The following is a 17,887-nucleotide window of genomic DNA, read 5'->3' as shown; positions in this document are numbered from 1 at the left end:
GGGTCCAGGTCAATAATAAGTACCAAGTCAAAGTTACCTCCCCTAGAGCATGGGTCAGCAAACTTTTTCTGTATAATATAGGCGAGACAGCAGATATGTTAGGCATTATGAGCCATTTGGTCTCCGTCACAACTACTCAACTCTGCTGTTGTCAAATGAAAGCAACCATAAGCAATAAGCTTGAGGTGGGCATGGCTGCAATTCCAATCAGGCTTATTGACAGAAAACAGGTGGCGGGCTTGATCTGACCCATAGGACATAGTTTGCTAATGCCTCTATCTTAGAACATCAGGTGATCCTTGGGTGCCCAGGTAGACAGTCCTCTAAGTACCACCTCAGAGTGACCTGCAGGAATCTTTTTGCTTTATTTCCAAGTTTTAGATAATTTTTAAAACAGTACCCAGGTCTTCGAACACTAAGTCCCATGCTTTTCCCTCACTATCTTGCCATCTGTCTGAGGCTTACTCAGTCTTTGGAGTTCAGTTAAGAAACAAAAGACTCTACTAAAGAAAGGACATTAAAACAAAATTACTAATCCTTCTCAGTCTTTTGGTTTGCTTGGTTTCACTGCCCTGAGGAATTCTCCTTAGGACCAGTGGGAAGTCTAACGCTGATGAAAAATCACTGAAGCCTGCAGAAATACATGATGGCCGACACTTCCAAGATGGAGGAGCACCCATTTGGAGGCTTGGTCATGACAGTGTCACGTGACTCATGGGGCCAGAGACCATCTATCACCCTCAGGACCTCAGCACTATGTATTTGAAGAACAAAGACCGGCAGAGGGACCTAACTTCGGCTCATTCAAAAGCTGTTTCATTCAAGGTATGTTTAAAAAAGATGACAAGTTGAACACGGTCCTCTTTAATAGAGTGGAAATTATCTGATATCTCAGGAAAATAGTCCTGTGTGTCCTGATTTCTGTTAAATTGGAGTTAGGAGGCAGGCTCAATACATGGGCTTATCCTGGGCTCATGCAGTCTCATCTGTAACAGACCACCACAGAGCAAGATGTTAGAAGCATATTTCTTATACGACCAGGTTTTGATTAACTCAGGTTTTATTGTATACTTATTGTGGGGTAAATACCATGATAGACACTGCACTTACAAAGTTGAACGCAACCCAGTCCTGATTCTTAAAAAGCATAGTCTGTTAGGGAAGAAATGTAGTCAGTGCTCCATGTGATAAGCACTATATAAATGCTATAAAGGGCGGTCCGGGGCAAAGTACTTGGGCAGATGAGGGAGGGATGGAGACTACTGGGTAAATCAAGCTGAGCAGTCACGGTTTTGGTAACGGCTAGCAGACGAAGGGGACCGGAAAGTCACAGAGGCTGTGCTTAATTTTATAACATCAAATCAAGTCTAAAAATTAAGGCAACTAATATATCCAGGTAGTAAGACAACAAGCAGATGGGAGTCATAAGGAAAGAGGAATAAAGGCATTGGTTAGAGAATGTATTACTGCCAGTTTCTGCAGAAGTAACACCTCTCACTACAGACATGTTTTCCGTCCGCTTCTCTCCTCGATGGCCTCTAGTAGATTTAAACTATCTTATAACTCCTGTTTCTGTTCTGAAATAGGAACTTTGTGTCTGCAAGTGGTCATGTCTTCCCCTTGCCAGCTGGTTTTCTAATTGTTAAGTTTCTAGAAACTTATAAACAAAAGAAAATCTGATAAAAACAACTTGATATCATGTGATGTGTTGACACATAAAAGGAATCCTGTTGTTGCTTAACCAAGACCATCTTTCTATTCTTAAATATTTCTCTAACGGGAAACAAAGTATGTGTGTAATGTTTGAATACCTTTGAATAGTTTACACTTAGAATAAAGTTTCATATACTATTTTTGGAAATATACATACAACACATTATTTCTATTTTTTAATTTATAGGGTGATAAGTTATCCTATAAATAAGAAATCCATCTAATAAATTCTGATCCATAATATGATTTAACACAAAATTTCAGGGAGTTTAAGGGCAGGAAAAGCATTTAACAGAGTTGTAAAAAAAAAAAAAAAAGAAGAAGAAAAAATGGGAAAATAAATAATGAATCTAAGTTCCCCTTAGAAAACATTTTTTTCAAGCAAAACCTAATTGCTCTAATGCTAAATGACTATGATAGAAACCACATGGATCACCATGTGATACTTAAATATTATAAGGAAAATAAGAAAACTGTCCTTTAAGACAAAAATTAGACAATATTTTCACAATGAAAGTTAGGCAAAAGGTTCTCAAAATTCTTAGAATCGGTCACTTGAAAAACTAATTCAGCAGTTTTGAGTTACTTACATAATTATAGGTTGGTTTTATTTGTGAAAAGCAAATACAATATTAAGTATTAGCATGTAACCAACAATTACATAGACTATTATACCAAAGGAAGCTGCCTTTCTTGATGGAAAAATGCAGAAAAATGTAAACTAAAATTATACAACATTGAAAAAGAACCCACCATTATTCCCTCTGATTTTAACCGAATGTCAAGAAGAAAACTGTGGGAGTTATAGAATAAAACCAATGAACCATCATAAAAAAGAAGACACAAGAATCTTTCAAAATGCAATGTAAGAACGAATCCAGCCCTTCTCAAAAAAGTTTAGAACACTGTTGGTTAAAGAGACAATTTTCATAGGCAATAATGTGCCTGCCAGTAAGCTAACCTGAAAATAATGGTTATTGTAGTGGCTTTAAGGCATGTCTGCAAATTCTCTGACACCCCTCCCTTCAAGTGACGGGCCTGACTTAGTGCCTCATTTCTAATGAAGAGAACAGGCAGAAATGATGCTGTGTGACTTCCATAACTGGGTCACTGAAAGGATACAGCATCTACCTGGCACAGGAGCTCACTCTTACAGCGCAGGCTCTCAGAAACCAGCACCGTGCTGTGAGGAAGTCCAGATACTTTTCAATGAATCAAAATTCTGAAATACTATTTAGAAGGGAATAACTAGTTATCTTTGAGATGAAGCAGTTTACGGAGTGCTTAGTTTTGTCCACTTAATTACTGATATAAACAAGATATTCATAACTTCTCTAGTTTCAATCTGAACATATATGTTGGGTAAGAAGATGTGGGTTCTAGTATATACCTTCTAATTTGGTCCATGGCCCTAGATAAGCCATCTAGGGGCTCTGTCTTTACCCACATCTAACAGGGAAAATATCTTTTTTTAACCTAACTTACAGGTAATTAAGGATAAAATTTATGTGAAAATATGTTGCTAAAGTTGCTAAACAAACCTAAGGTAAAATATGTAAGGTTTTATAATATTAACTATTTTTCTAATATTTGATTTGCTTTTTATAATTTAACCAAAATAAGGATTGCATACCTTTAGAACTGCAAAATGCAGTAGTTATGTAAGGTCAATTAAAGTAGTAAAGCTAATCATCATAATAAACCCCTTCACCCATGTTCTCATTTCATTACATTAAGAAATAATAACTATAAAAATAGGTAGAATTTTGTGAAAATATTCCAATTTATTCTAGCTTAGGAGTTCTTGCCCACATCAATGGATTGCCTGGCATCGGCCACCACATCAGGTACTCGAACGGTCATATTGTCCATAGACTTTGTCAAACAGATTTGGCAGCCCAATCGAGATCTGTGTAAGAGAGGGAGAGATGTGGTTTAGGGTCAAGTATAGATTATTCACAAGGCAGTGCAGCTGGTTGGATATTTTCTTACCCAAAGCAGTTAGAGATTCACTTACCTTTTAAATTCCCATTGCATCAAAAAGACATACCCAACCCTTTCAAAGCTAGAGGGTATAGAGGGTAGAACGTAGATATGAAAAATGAAAAGCGAGGTGTTGCCAAAGCACTTTAATCTTCAGTTTCTGTCATCTACTACAACCACTGGTTTATGCTGAGAGGGCTGGCAAGCAGTGAAATGATCAGAAGGCACAACATTGGAGGAAAGAATAGAAGTTTCAGCAACACCAAGAGAACGACTGATCAATCCCCCGACAGTTAAAACTATATAGACTATAAAAGAAAACTACACTTTTTTTTAATGTTTAGTTATGTTTGAGAGAGAGAGAAAGAGAGAGAGACAGAGCATGAGCGGGGGAGGGGCAGAGAGAGCCGGGGGACACAGAATCCAAAGGAGGCTCAAGGCTCTGAGCAGTCAGCACAGAGACTGATGCAGGGCTCGAACCCACAAACCGTTGAGATCATGACCTGAGCAGAAGTCAGACGCTTAACCGACTGAGCCACACAGGCACCCCAAAGCTATACTTTTTAAAACAAGAAATTTGAGATAATGCGTAGACTTAAGTCATCAATTATGAGATGCATATTTTTTGCCACATTTTTCACATCCCTGAAATTGAGATGCATCTAACCATCATAGCCGTGCCAGGAGCTGTGTCACGTCACAGCTATGAACTCAGCGACGATGTTTTATAGGTGTCTCTTCTACTGAGTTGTGGGAAAGATGGTAATACTACATGTGTGAATTTAATTACCACTCAAAATGAGTTCAAATGGATTATAAAAGTTAAGAATACAGAAACATACACAGCAGGACATAAATTTGATATTAGTAAAGCAAATATGTGTCATCAGAAGAACGATAATTCCATTTTTTTTAACGTTTATTTATTTTTGAGAGAGAGAGAGACAGAGCATGAACTGGTGAGGGTCAGGGAGAAGGAGACACAGAATATGAAACAGGCTCCAGGCTCTGAGCTGTCAGCACAGAGCCCGACGTGGGGCTTGAACTCACGGACTGTGAGATAATGACCTGAGCTGAAGTCGGCCACTTAACCGACTGAGCCACCCAGGCACCCCCGATAATTCCATTTTTTTTCAGGATTACTACCAATTTTATTTTATTTACATCTTACTTTTTTAACAGTGATGTACAAATCTATGCTTAGACAAATCTATGTCTAGCTCTTTTGAGATGCACAAAATGCTGAGTGATAACTGTGTACCGTATTTTAATCGGCAGTGCTTTTTGCTTTCTTAGAAGCACATAAAAATATTAGTCTTGCAATCAGATTGTCTACAATTTGGTGGAATGTGGCATGCAGGTCTTTGTTTGGTTAACGCAGCCATCGAGCACTTACTGAGCATCTGAAGGAACAGCACTAAATGTCAGTGAGTAAGCACAGAATAGCAACTCACTTCAATCTGTGTTGGACACTTTTACGTCCTAAGTACCAGGGCCGCAGTATAGAGGCAGCAGTGGGGTTAGAGCCAACCAACCAGTGGTCCAGGATCCAGCACTGAACGTGGCATGTTCACAGGCAACTTTCTTAACCCTGCCAGACATTAATTTCCTAGCCTAACCCTAAAGATGAATAATAAATGAGATCCTCACAGGGCTGCTGTGGAAATGATTTACCAATACCAGTATTGAGGAATGTACTCTCAATCAAGTAGAAGAGAGGAGACACATCTGCAGATAATGAACATGGGAGATTGTGACCAATACCACAGAGAGAGAAAGCCAAAAATTCTGAGAAGGAAGCACTTAACTTCTGGCCAGGGGAGATGGTGTTTAGAACAGGCTTTAAGGATGGGGAGGAGGTAACGTTTAATAAAAGATAAAGGAGGAAGGCATTTGAGGCAAAGGTAACCAGGATTCAAGGCACATCTGAGGTGATACGGGTTTTTAGCTTGGCTCGGCTGCCATGCAAGGAGGGAGATGGGTTGGAACGGCCACCAGGCCACAGACAGCTCTGAACACCAACAGAAGAGCTTAGGTTTTAACCAGTGAGCAAGGAGGGACCACTGGGAAGTTTTTGAGTAAGGGAGTAAATATAACCACAGGAAATCTTGATTTCTGATAGAAAAAAAAAATCCCCTTCTACCAAAAATTCCTATTTGTTGACTGCAGACGCCTTCACGGTACTCAATTATGCATTTAGCTCTGTCTGCAAGAGAGAAAATGTGGCAAGCCATCTTAGACCAATTCCTCAGGGCTGTGGAGAGTCCTACCTAGAGAGACTGCTGGTGATTTCCCGCTGTTCATATAGAGAGAAGATAATGCCAGTCTCTGGAGGCACTTTTAATTTAGTAAGAGAAACAGAGATGGAAAGAGCGGTCAGTGAAAAGGGGCAGAATACAAGAAGTGCCGTGGAAGTGCAGGAACAGGAAGTGTGTGTTATGGGAACCCAGAGAGGGTTGGCCCTGGAAGACCAGGCAGTGGGGGCCTGTGGCTGTTTTCTCACTCCCTCCTTCCTCTACCCCCTTGTTCTAGGTCTCCCCAGCCTAGAAAGTGTCTGGTACCTGCAGACAAGGACAGATAGCAAGGCAGCCTTGATTTCACTATTAGTTGCATAAAATTCTGACACTGTGCCAACCCTGAAGGTATTTTCTCCAGTCACCTTTGCCATTTTTACCTGACAGTGCAAATACACTGGGGTATTGTATTTACTTTCCTCCTAAGGTTTGGTTTTCAATTCAGAGAAGCAGCTTGAAACAGTGCAAGATCAAGGGCTTTGGGGCCCAACATAACTGATTCAAATCAAGGCTGTGTTATTCTCTAGCTGCGGGGCCTTGAGAAAATCTCTGATAATTAATTAAACCTTGTTTTCCCCTATGAAATGGTGACGATACTGTCTAACCCTGAAGGTTAGAAATCGCCTCTGTATAGTACCGAGGCATTATAGTTAAGTATCTGGCATATAAATTGGTATTTTTATCATTACAGTGCTAAAAGCTATTTAATGAATGCTTTCCCCCCAGACCCTGTTCTGAAAAGTTCACAAACAACCCTACCAGGTAGGTACTAATATTATCCTCATCTCACAACTACAGAAACTGAGGCCTCTAGGCAAATTATCCCTGGAAATTGGTGGCAGCGAGCAATGACTATCATGAAATACAGATTCACAGATAATTCCTGAATTTCTCCTTCTATCGACCACTAATTCCACAAAGAGCTGGTGAGGCCCTATTGTGAATCGGACACTGGAGATACAGTGAAGAAACAGACACGGCACCAGCTGTCACACGAAAAGAGAGACAAGTAACCACTACGGTAAGGGCCAGATGAGCCCATGTGTCACCAGTGGGTCAATAATCGTGGGCAAGGACACCCTACAATAAACATTAAAACAGTGGTGTTTTAGCTTAAAAATTTAAGACATTTACAGAGCACTTAACTTTAAAATACATGTATGAACCAAAAGGCTGAACTTCCTTGTTCCTCTGTTTTGGAATCCTTCGTATATGGTACCCTAGAAACAGTTTCTGTCTATGGTACTAGGTTTGAACAAAATTATTTTCGTTCCAGATGTGTCCAAGTGTTTTATCACTGCTACCTGTGAGAAGCATCCTACTCTTTCCCCACAACAGTCATTGAGTGTACTCTATGTGTCACTCTTCGTGGGGGAGAAAAAAGGTGTTGACAGAGAATATGGCACCTGAAGGTGTGAAGGGGGACAGGACGATGGCAGCCACAGCCCGCTCTGCTGTGAAGTCTACAGAGATACTGCTTTCCCGGCTTCTCCGGCCGGGGTATCCGTCTCACTGCCACCACGGGAGAAATGAACCACAAATGGAAGAAGGTGATTCTTCACCTCTAAATAAATACTAACGAGCTAAGCAATTTTGTGAGTATTAAGTAAGATGATCTACGTTAAGGAATTAACACAATTAAGGTTACATAATACACAAATCAAGCTATTATTATTACTATTACTTTTAATTTTTTAAACAACTGTTTTCATTAGGGTCGCCAAGTTATGGTTAGACACCAAAGCCAACCTTAATTAAGCCAGCCCTCATTATGTTGTCCTTTGAAACAGTAACTCAACTAGCTACCTCCTCTAACTCCAACGAAAAGATGTGGTAATTTTTTTAAATAGATATTTTTTAAAAATATCACCTGATATCATCTGGTACTATAAATCTGACTACCTTTGAGAGGAATTCCACCCGTTAATTAATTAACAAGAATAAGCTCTGAATAAATTACTACCAGGTACACTTAGAAACAGGACTATTCATTTTAATATAGTTGTTATTATACATTAAGTTTCTTTTAAAATTCTGTTCTTTGAAGTAGGTAAAACTTCCCATGAAAATTTCACCCAATTTTCAAATCTGTCCTTCAAGAACACTGTAAAAAGCATTAAATTGAATCCCAACTCATTAAATTGTGAAAAATATTAATCCCTGGAATAAAAAAGACTAAAGTAGATTTATCAGAATCTAGAACTTGTATCTCCAATACCTTCAATTGTTTTTTTTTTTTTATTTTAGCAAAATGGAAAGTTTCACAAGGGTGAAAACTGTAGAATAGTGAAAACAAAAAGAAATGTCACATATTTGATATTCAAAGTTCGTGTCTGTCATCTATCTATGCCAGGAGATCACTATTACATGCATGAGGCTGGTCTTAGGTAGATATGAACTACTAAAACCTTTATCTTCCCAGATTATTAGTACACTTGAAGTCATCCTAAAATCTTACCTATCCGTTAGCCCGTACGCCAGATCGAGCATGTCATTCTCCTCATCAGTGACAGCATCTAACTTCTCAAATATGTGGTCTTCAAAGATGAGGTGACACGTAGAGCAGGCCAAGGTTCCTTCACATGCACCTATAAAAGCAACAGACATTGAAGACACTCTCCCCTCCATTACACAGAATTCAAATCTAGTTTTAATTAAAGTTAATTATTTCTAAATTTTAGAATCAACATTAGTATACAGACTTTGTTTCTGAATAATAATGAGTATTAGGGACTACCCTCCCCAACCCCTCTACCTCCCATTCCCCCTTATCCCCCTCTCTCCTCCCCCCCAATATAAAATCACTTTCACATATTGTTTCAAAAAGGTTCTGGGTTACATGCCGTGAAGAGAAACACAAAAATACACGATCCTGATATCAAAGAGCTTACAAGTTAATAAACTCAGACATGCATGCATATACCAATATGCATTTTTAAACTTACATGGTAATAATTTTTATGATAGCTATATAAGTTATTGACCTTTATTCTGGAGAGCTCAACACAATTTATGAAGCCTTGTGGTATATGAGAAGATTTAGAAAGCAACCAAACATATGCCTATATCAAATTAAATACTCTTCTCTATCTCTCCCCATAATTGAGAGAGAATCAAAGAAGTCATTTTAAGAGCCATTCGTTTTTAAATAATAAGATAAGAATATTTCTCTTGTTCCATTTCTTTTAATTTTTTTTGTTTTTCTAATGTTTATTTTTGAGAGGCAGAGACAGAGCGCATGTGGGGGAGGGGCAGAGAGAGAGGGAGACACAGAATCTGAAGCAGGCTCCAGGCTCTGAGCTGTCAGCACAGAGCCTAACGCGGGGCTTGAACCCACGAACCACGAGATCATGACCTGAGCCAAAGTCTGACGTCCAACCAACTGAGCCACCCAGGCGCCGCTTTTTAAAATAAATTTTAAAGCCTTTACACAACTTTAAATTATAGAGTCCTAGGAGTAACTTACTTGGATTTAGATTTGGTTTTGGTCAATAAACAGTACATTAAATACAGAACTATTATTAATAACTAGTAACCTTCTTAATTTTCCTTGAATGAATTAATCATTTTAATAAGAGTTATTCCCTTATAATTTAAACATTTGTTAATCACACTTTATTATCTAAAAAATTTAACAGAGGAATGAGAAACTTCCTTAAGTGTTCATTTTTACTAAATCTAATTCAAAGTAGTAACGGGATTAAGAGAAGAGAGGGCACAAATTATGGAAAGAGCCTAAATGTCCATCAGCTGATGAATGGATAAGTAAGTTGTGGTTTATATATACAATGGAATACTACTTGGCAATGAGAAAGAATGAAATCTGGCCATTTGCAGCAACATGGATGGAACTGGAAGGTATTATGCTAAATGAATTAAGTCAGGCAGAGAAAGACAGATACCATATGTTTTCCCTGTTATGTGGATCCTGAGAAACTTAACAGAAGACCATGGGGGAGGGGGAGGGGGAAGAGGGGGAAAAAACAGTTAGAGAGGGAGGGAGGCAAACCATAAGAGACTTAAAAAGTGAGAATAAACTGAGGGTTGATGGGAGGTGGGAGGGAGGGAAAAGTGGGTGATGGGCACTGAGGACGGCACCTGTTGGGATGAGCACTGGGTGTTGTATGGAAACCAATGTGACAATAAATTTCATATTAAAAAAAAAAAAAGAGAAGAGAGAGCATTCAGTGGAGCATAGGAGTTACAGGTGAGTTCTGGAGCCAGACTGTCAGGCTTCAATCCTACCTGCACTTTGTACTAATGGCATCACCTTGAGCTACTTTAACAGCCCCCATGCCTCAGTTCCCTCAGCAGTAACTATACCAACCTCACTCGGTAGTTGCAAGAATTACATGAGTGTTTACTTAATATGTGTATTGTAACCATGACTGGTAGGTAGTAAGCCCGATACAACTGCATTATTGTTGTTGTTATTATTATTCACATATTAACATTATTATGTATTAATACCATTATTTGGAAGTTACAAAGAATCGTAAAGTAATTCTACTTTCTTTTTAAATACAACAGGAAATAAACCCAAGAAATTAAATCAATAGCCTAGAGGTCATATTGCTAGTTAAGAGAGAGTCAACGGCTTCAGCTGAGATTCCCAATGTCAAAGATAACTAGTTCCTACCACTCCATAATTTAAGTCACCTTACCTAAATATTAAATATATATAAATATATTTATATACAAATATATATATATAAATATATATACATACACACACACACACAAGTATATACACACAGCAATCAGTTATTTGAACAATAGCTTCCTATTCTATTTTTGTGTCAATTTGAAACATTTCACACAAAAAAGTAAATGGATATATTTTACTTAAAAGGGAGGGGGGCGTCATATATACATCTCAAGTTCAGAAAGTCCTGTGTTAAAAGGAAAATTGCTGTAATGGGACCCTGAAGACTTAAGCACACTGTCTCCTGTGTCCCAGGCAAGTCTCACAAGGGCCTCGGTTTTTTTCTCATCTGTATAGTGATTGAGGTAGATGATCTCTAAGGGCCTTGTGCCTCCAGTATTTTATGACTTCACAGAGAAGAATTACAATTCTGTTTTTTAAAGTTATTTTTGAAGGAGAGAGACAGAGCATGAGCGGGGGAGGAGCAGAGAGAGAGGGACACACAGAATCTGTAGCAGGCTCCAGGCTCTGAGCTGTCAGCACAGAGCCCGATGCAGGGCTTGAACCCACAAACTGTGAGATCATGGCCTGGGTCAAAGTCGGACACTTAACCGACTGAGCCACCCAGGCGCCCCGAGAAGAATTATAATTCTTAATGGGCTTGTTCACTAATATCCAATAAACATACACTAAATCTTGATCCCTATTTTCATCTCATCAATACCCCATCCAAACTTGAAACTAAAATGGCACATCCCTCCAGATACTGTAGGACAAAAATCGGGAAAGCCGGCCTCCTTGGGTCTTTAAAATGTACGTCAAACAATCCTTACAAAGTATTTCAAACCACTCTCTTAATTTAAAGAGCTTATACTTGCCTTCAGAGTTTTGCTATTGAGAAAACCGAATCCTGAGAACTGTGGGCCGTGTGTGACAGAAGACGCGAGGAAGAGAACCCTCGCTTCCAGGCAGGATGGGGTGTGCGGGGGCTGCACAAGCAGGGGACCAAGCCTGGAGGGTCTCCCATGCTCTTCTCAGGAGCAGAACTTGTTCCATAGGCCCATTATTTTCTACCTTGTTTCCACACATGCTGGGTGGGTAACTCACACACGCAGGCAAACAACCATCTCTCAGGTTGGGCTGCCACAGTGATGGGAGTGGCTGGGGCGGTGGGTACGGACACCCATCACTCCTCCTCTCCTTTCCCAGATCCAGCCCCTGCAGAGGTGGTGGTCCCGAGCCTCTGCTGTAGGCTACAGGAAGCAGCTGAAGGATTTTGAGCAGGATGTGACATGGCATGTTTTACTTTGGACAGATCTCACTGGTGGTTGTGTGGAAAGGATGGATTCGAGATGAATAAGACAGAAGCAAAAACCATGAGATTTCTCCAGGGGGAAGGGTAAAATGATGGAAGGAAGCAGAGACAGCCAAGGAGAGACCCCCTCCGAGAAAGAGAGTCAAAATAAGAATGTCCCCAATGGTAGAGAGCGAACCAGAAAAGTGCAATATGAGAAAAGCCCAGGGAAGAGGACAGTGCGTACAATATGGTCTCAATCATCTTGGAATGGAGACAAAAGGTCGTCACATGCCCAATAAATCTCTCTGGAAAAATTTAGGACAGTCCTTTTTGCACCCCCTGGTCAGATGAAATGAAGAGTTACCATCCATGTTCCAGCTCTCCATGTGCTTTCACCTCCCTTCCGTAGGAAACCTCAATTCTTTCAACCTTCTCTTGAAGGTTTTATTTTCATTCTCTACTCTAATTTCCATTGCCTTCTCAGGAAACCTGCCAACTGTTTCCACATCTTGCTTACGTTGCCAAGCTCAGAGATGAAGAGGATTCTAATAGGGATTTGACAAACGTCGAGTATAATATACAGAAGGTTAACTTTTGGTCCATACAAGTTAAGCTCCTATTATACATTCTAGTCCTGTATTTACTCTGGAAATGGATGTACTGCATTCAGGATCACCCTTTATTTTATGGTCCCTTTCAAACTTTGTCTGCCATAAGATGTCAAAAGGTATGCTTTTCTTATTCTTTGTAATAGGAAGAATTCAAATACAATAGAATGTCTCAGAATGAAATCAATTCAGCCTGTGTAAGATGGCTAACATTATACCAGAAAAACATAATGGTCCTATTTTGGTACCAGTGTCACTTTAGAAAAAAATCTGCAACAAAGATTTCTAAGACCTCATGAATCACACTTACTAGAAGAAACAATCTTACAACCCCCCCAAGATAATAAGACAATTTGAGTGGTATTTTTTTTTGAGATTTAAGCTAAAATTTTTCTAAAAATTTTTTTCTAAAAAAAAAAAATCAGGAAGGCTTTTAGAAAATAGTGAAGACAGGTCTCTGAAAAAAGTACTTAGGAGGAAAAAATACATTTTTTCAAAGAGCCTAAAACTGTGAGAAGAACAAGAGGCTATTTCAGAAAAAAAGCTACTCCTTTTTTTTCGTTTTTCATCTCATAAAACATTATTTCATGATGGCTATTTCCTCCTGGTCTTATAGTTCAAGATTGCCCCCCAGTTAGCAAGCACCTGACTGGATGTAGTTCTATGTATTTTAACACCTGTATACATTTGTGCGACCACCGCCACAATCAATACAGAACAGTTTCATCACCCCCAAAATTCCCTTGGGCTGTTCCTCTGGAGTCACACCCTCCCCCATCCCTAACCCCCGGCAACCATGGATCTGGTCTCCATCCTATAGTGTAGTCATTTCAGAACGTCACATAAATATAACCATACCATACGCAACCTTTTGAAACGGGCTTCTTTCACTCAGCAGAATGCCTACAAGATTCATCCAAGTTGTCATGTGCAGACGTCCACAATTCATTCCTATTTACTGCGGACAAGTATTCCACTGTGTGGATGAACTACAATTTGTTTCCAGCAGGTATGTCGTGGTATTGCATTGTGGTTTTCATTTGCATTTTCTCCAAAAACTGAAGACGTTGGATATCTGGGGGTTTGTTTGGGGGTGAGGAGGTGGATTTCCATCACTTTTTCCAAAGCCATTTGGGAGAATGGCATCATTTTGTCTCTTATACCACTAACAGAAAGCTTCAAATGGCCCAGAGTTGTATGTATGTGCAAGTTCAAGTCCAGATGCCCATGAATATATTTTTATGTGAGTATTTGTCATCTCTATATTCTCTTTGGTGAAGTGCCTGTTCATATCTGTTACCATTTTTTAATTGGGTTGTTTGCTCTTTAGTGTTGAGTTTTGAGAGTTCCCTACATATTAGCGATACTAGAACTTAACTGGACATGTGATTTGCAAGTATTTTCTCATACTCTAGCTTGTCTTTTCATTCTCTTGACTGTGTCACTGGCAGAGTAAAAGTTTTTAATTTTGATGAATTCCAATTCATATATTTTTTTCTTTAGATTGTGCTTTTAGCATCCTATGTAAGAATTCTTGGCCTGTTCTAGGTCCCAAAGATTTTCTCTGATGCTTTGTTTTAGGAGTGTCATAGTTTAACTTTTACATTTAGATCTCAATCAATTTTAAGTTGATTTTTGTATAAAGTGTGCAGTTTAGGTCAAGATTCCTTTTTATTTTCCATATGGATGTCCAATTGTTCCAACATTATACCCTTTGTTGAAAAGAGTAAGTATCCTTCCTTCATTAGTTGCCTTTGTACCTTGGCTATAACCAAGAAGTTAAAATAATCCAAATATCCATGAAGGGACGAAACTGTAAACAAAATGTAGTATATCCATAAAATTGAATATTATTTGGCCATAAAAATGAAGTACTGATATATGCTACAACATAGATGAACCTTAAAAATATACTAAATGGGGGGCACCTGGGTGGCACACTCAGTTGAATGTCCGACTTTGGCTCGGGTCACGATCTTGTGGTCTGCTGGTTCAAGATACATGTTGGGCTCTGTGCTGACAACTCGGAGCCTGGAGACTGCTTTGGATTCTGTGTCTCCCTCTCTCTCTGTCCTTCCCTGGCTTGTGCGCGCACTTTCTCTCTCAAAAATAAATAAACATTAAAAATGTTTTTAATATACTAAATGGAAGAAGTCAGTTACAAAAGATGACTTATAATATGATTCCATTTACATGTAGTATCCAGAATAGGCAAATCTACAGATATAAAAAGTATATACGTAATTGTATAGGGGGAGGGAAATGTGGGGTTGGGGAGTGATAGCTAAATGGTATAGAATTTCCATTTGGAGTAATGAAAGTGTTTTCAAATTAACTGTGGTGAGGGAGTGGTATCAGCAAGATGGACAATAAAGACGTGTCCCTATCATATCCCAGCTTCGCAACGATAACTTGGCACCCACCCACAACATGGTGAGAGCTGTGGGATACAGGCAGGAGGCTGAAACTTTGGTGTGGCCCAAGAATGAGGAGAGCCATTTTGAGAAAATGCTGCCAAACAGGCCTGTTGCCTCATCCAGAGTACTGAGTTTGAGCTGAACAAATAGGTGTCAGTGAGTGGCTAGGAGACAGCAGCCAGGGCTCACAATATATCAAAGAGACGTGAGTCTTACTGACCATGTCATGTGCTCTGGTAGAAGGCCCTCCCATGAGCACTGGGAATGCCTCACCCAAAGATTCAGCCAGCCAGCCCAAAGATACCCCAAGCACTCCACACATCTCACCCATACATCCCCCTTCTGAGCCGGTGGCCAACTCCCCATGCACACTCCCAAGGGAAGCAATGCTGAGCTTATGTAGACGACTAGTAAGAATGCGCATGAACCTATGGGCCTGGGAGAGAATGCCCTTGGAAAAGTAAAAGGAAGGTTGTCAGTACACAACCTGGCTCTGCAGAATCCAGAGAAGACACATAAGCTTCAGATCCTGCCACAAGAGGAAGCAAGACTACAGCAGGTGAATCCACTGAAGGCCAGAGAAAGCCTCAGAATCCCTAGCAGGGCTGACAAAAAGTATTTCCCTCCCAAAATCAGTCAGTGAAGACTGGAGGAGATGGCTGCTACTACAAATGTGAAAACAGCATCATGAGACTTCAAGGCACATGAAAAATGAAGGAAACATGACACCACTGAGAGAACACAATAATCTTCCAGTAACCGACAACAAAGACATGAAGATCTGCTGCTTACCTGATAAAGAATTCCAAATAAGGCTTTTAAGGAAACTCAATGAGCTCCAAAAAAAGAAAAAAAGAAAAAAAAACACAGAAAGATAATTCAATGAAATCAGGAGGAAAAATGCATGAACAAAATGGTAAGTTTAACAAAGAGTTTTGAAATCATAAAAGAGAACCAAAAAGAACTTTTGGAGCTGAATAATACAATGAATGAAATGGAAAATGTAAGCAAGACCATCAACAACAGAATGGACCAGGCAGAAGAAAGAATCTGTGAATTAGAAGATAGGATCTTTGAAACTATTCGGTCAGAGAAAAAGAAAAAAGAATGGAAAAGGGTAAGAAAGCCTATGTGATCTACTGGTGTTTTGACGATCAAAACAAACAATCCATGAATTACTGGAGTGCCAGACAGAAAATAGAGGGAGAAGACACCAAAAAGCTTATTTAAAGAAATAAGAAAGGCTGAGAATTTCCAAAATCTGGGAGAGATTTAGACATGCAAATTCATGAAGTTCATAGGTCCCCAAACAAACTCAACTTGAAAAGATGTTCTTCAAGACACATTACAATAAAACTGCCAAAGATCAAAGACAGAGAAGGAATCTTAAAAGCAGCAAGAGAAAAGCAGCTTGTAATTTACAAGGGAATCCCCATAAAGCTATCACTGCATTTCTCAGCAGAAACCTTATAGGCCAGGAGACACTGAAATTACATACAAAACATGCTGACAGGAAAAACACCAACAAAAAACACTCTGACAAAGCTGTCCTTCAGAAATGAAAGAGACACAAAGACTTTCCCAGACAAATGAAAGGTGAGGAAGTTCTTCACCACTAGACCTGCTTTATAAGAAGTGATAAAAAGAATTCTTGAAGTTAAAATGAAAGGAAGTGGGACATCTGGCTGGCTCAGTAAGAAGAGCATGTGACTCTTGATCTTGGGGTCATGAGTTCAAGCCCCACAATGGGGTGTAGAGAGTACTAAAAAAATAAAACAAAATAAAATGAATGGATGTTAATTAGTAACATGGAAATGTACAACACACTGGTAAAAATAAGAATGCAGTCACATTTAGAATATTCTAATACTGTAATATGGTAGGGTATTCACCACTTAACTCCAGTATAAAGATTAAAGGACAAAAGTATAAAAATAACTATAGCTACAACAATTTGTTAATAAATATATAATATAAAGTGATTAATCAAAAACTGAAATGGGAAGTAAAAAGGTAGTTTTGTGGCATGTGATCAAAGTTGTTATCAGAATAAAACAGACAGTAATTATCTATAGATGTTTTATATAAGTTTCATGGTAGTCACAAAGCAAAAACCTCAGCAGATACACAAAGGATTAAGGGAATCAAAGATACCACTATATAAAATCATCAATTTACAGAGGAATACAGCAAGAAAGGAATAAAAGAATATGGGAGCTACAAAACAGCCAGAAAATAATGAATAAGATGGCACTGGTAAGTCCTTACCTATCATAATTACACTAAATGTAAATAGATTATATTCTCCATTCAAAAGGAATAGAGTGGCTGAATGGATAAAAAACAAGACCCAACTATATGCTACCTACAAGAGACTCACTGCAGCTTCAAGGACACAAAAGCTCAAAGTGAAAGGTTAGAAAAAGATACCCCATGCAAGTGGAAACCAAAACAGAGTTCGATATACTCATATCAGACAAAATAGACTTTAATTCAAAAGCTGTAATAAGAGAAAAAGAAGGCACTTATGATAATGATAAAGGAGTCAACTCATCAAGAAGATGTAACAATTTTAAAAATATGTTCACCCAACATGGAATACCCAAATATATTAGGTAAAGACTAACAAATCTAAAGGGAAAAACAACAATAGTAGGGGACTTCAATACCCCAATTTCAACAGTGGATAGATCATCCAGGCAGAAAATCAACTGGGAAATATTAGGCTTTAACTATGCTTTGGATCAAATGGACCTAATAGACATTCCACCCAACAGCACCAGAATATATAATCTTCTCAAGTGCACACTAAATATTCTCCAAGATAGGTCCTATGTTAGGTCATAAAACAAGTCTTAAAAATTCAAGAAGACCGAAATCATACCAAGTATTTTTTCCAACCACAACAATATGAAACTAGAAATCAATAA

The 17,887-nt window shown here is 38.9% G+C and overlaps 1 protein-coding gene across 1 annotated transcript in view; it reads right to left on the bottom strand.

Annotated features, from left to right (window-relative positions):
* Positions 1–2,299: 2,299 nt before the first annotated feature.
* The window catches only part of FDX1 (ferredoxin 1), a 37,064-nt gene continuing 21,476 nt past the window's right edge, over positions 2,300–17,887 (bottom strand). The window contains exons 3-4 of the mRNA XM_047878522.1: positions 8,449–8,578; positions 2,300–3,622 (exon numbers count right to left, since the gene is read on the bottom strand). Coding sequence (XP_047734478.1) covers positions 3,508–3,622; positions 8,449–8,578 — 245 coding nt within the window. The 3' untranslated portion in view covers positions 2,300–3,507. The remainder of the gene's footprint in view (positions 3,623–8,448; positions 8,579–17,887) is intronic.

The sequence above is a fragment of the Prionailurus viverrinus genome, chromosome D1 (assembly GCF_022837055.1).
Source record: "Prionailurus viverrinus isolate Anna chromosome D1, UM_Priviv_1.0, whole genome shotgun sequence".
Classification (NCBI taxonomy): domain Eukaryota; kingdom Metazoa; phylum Chordata; class Mammalia; order Carnivora; family Felidae; genus Prionailurus; species Prionailurus viverrinus.
This window is presented reverse-complemented; position numbering and strand designations above follow the sequence as displayed.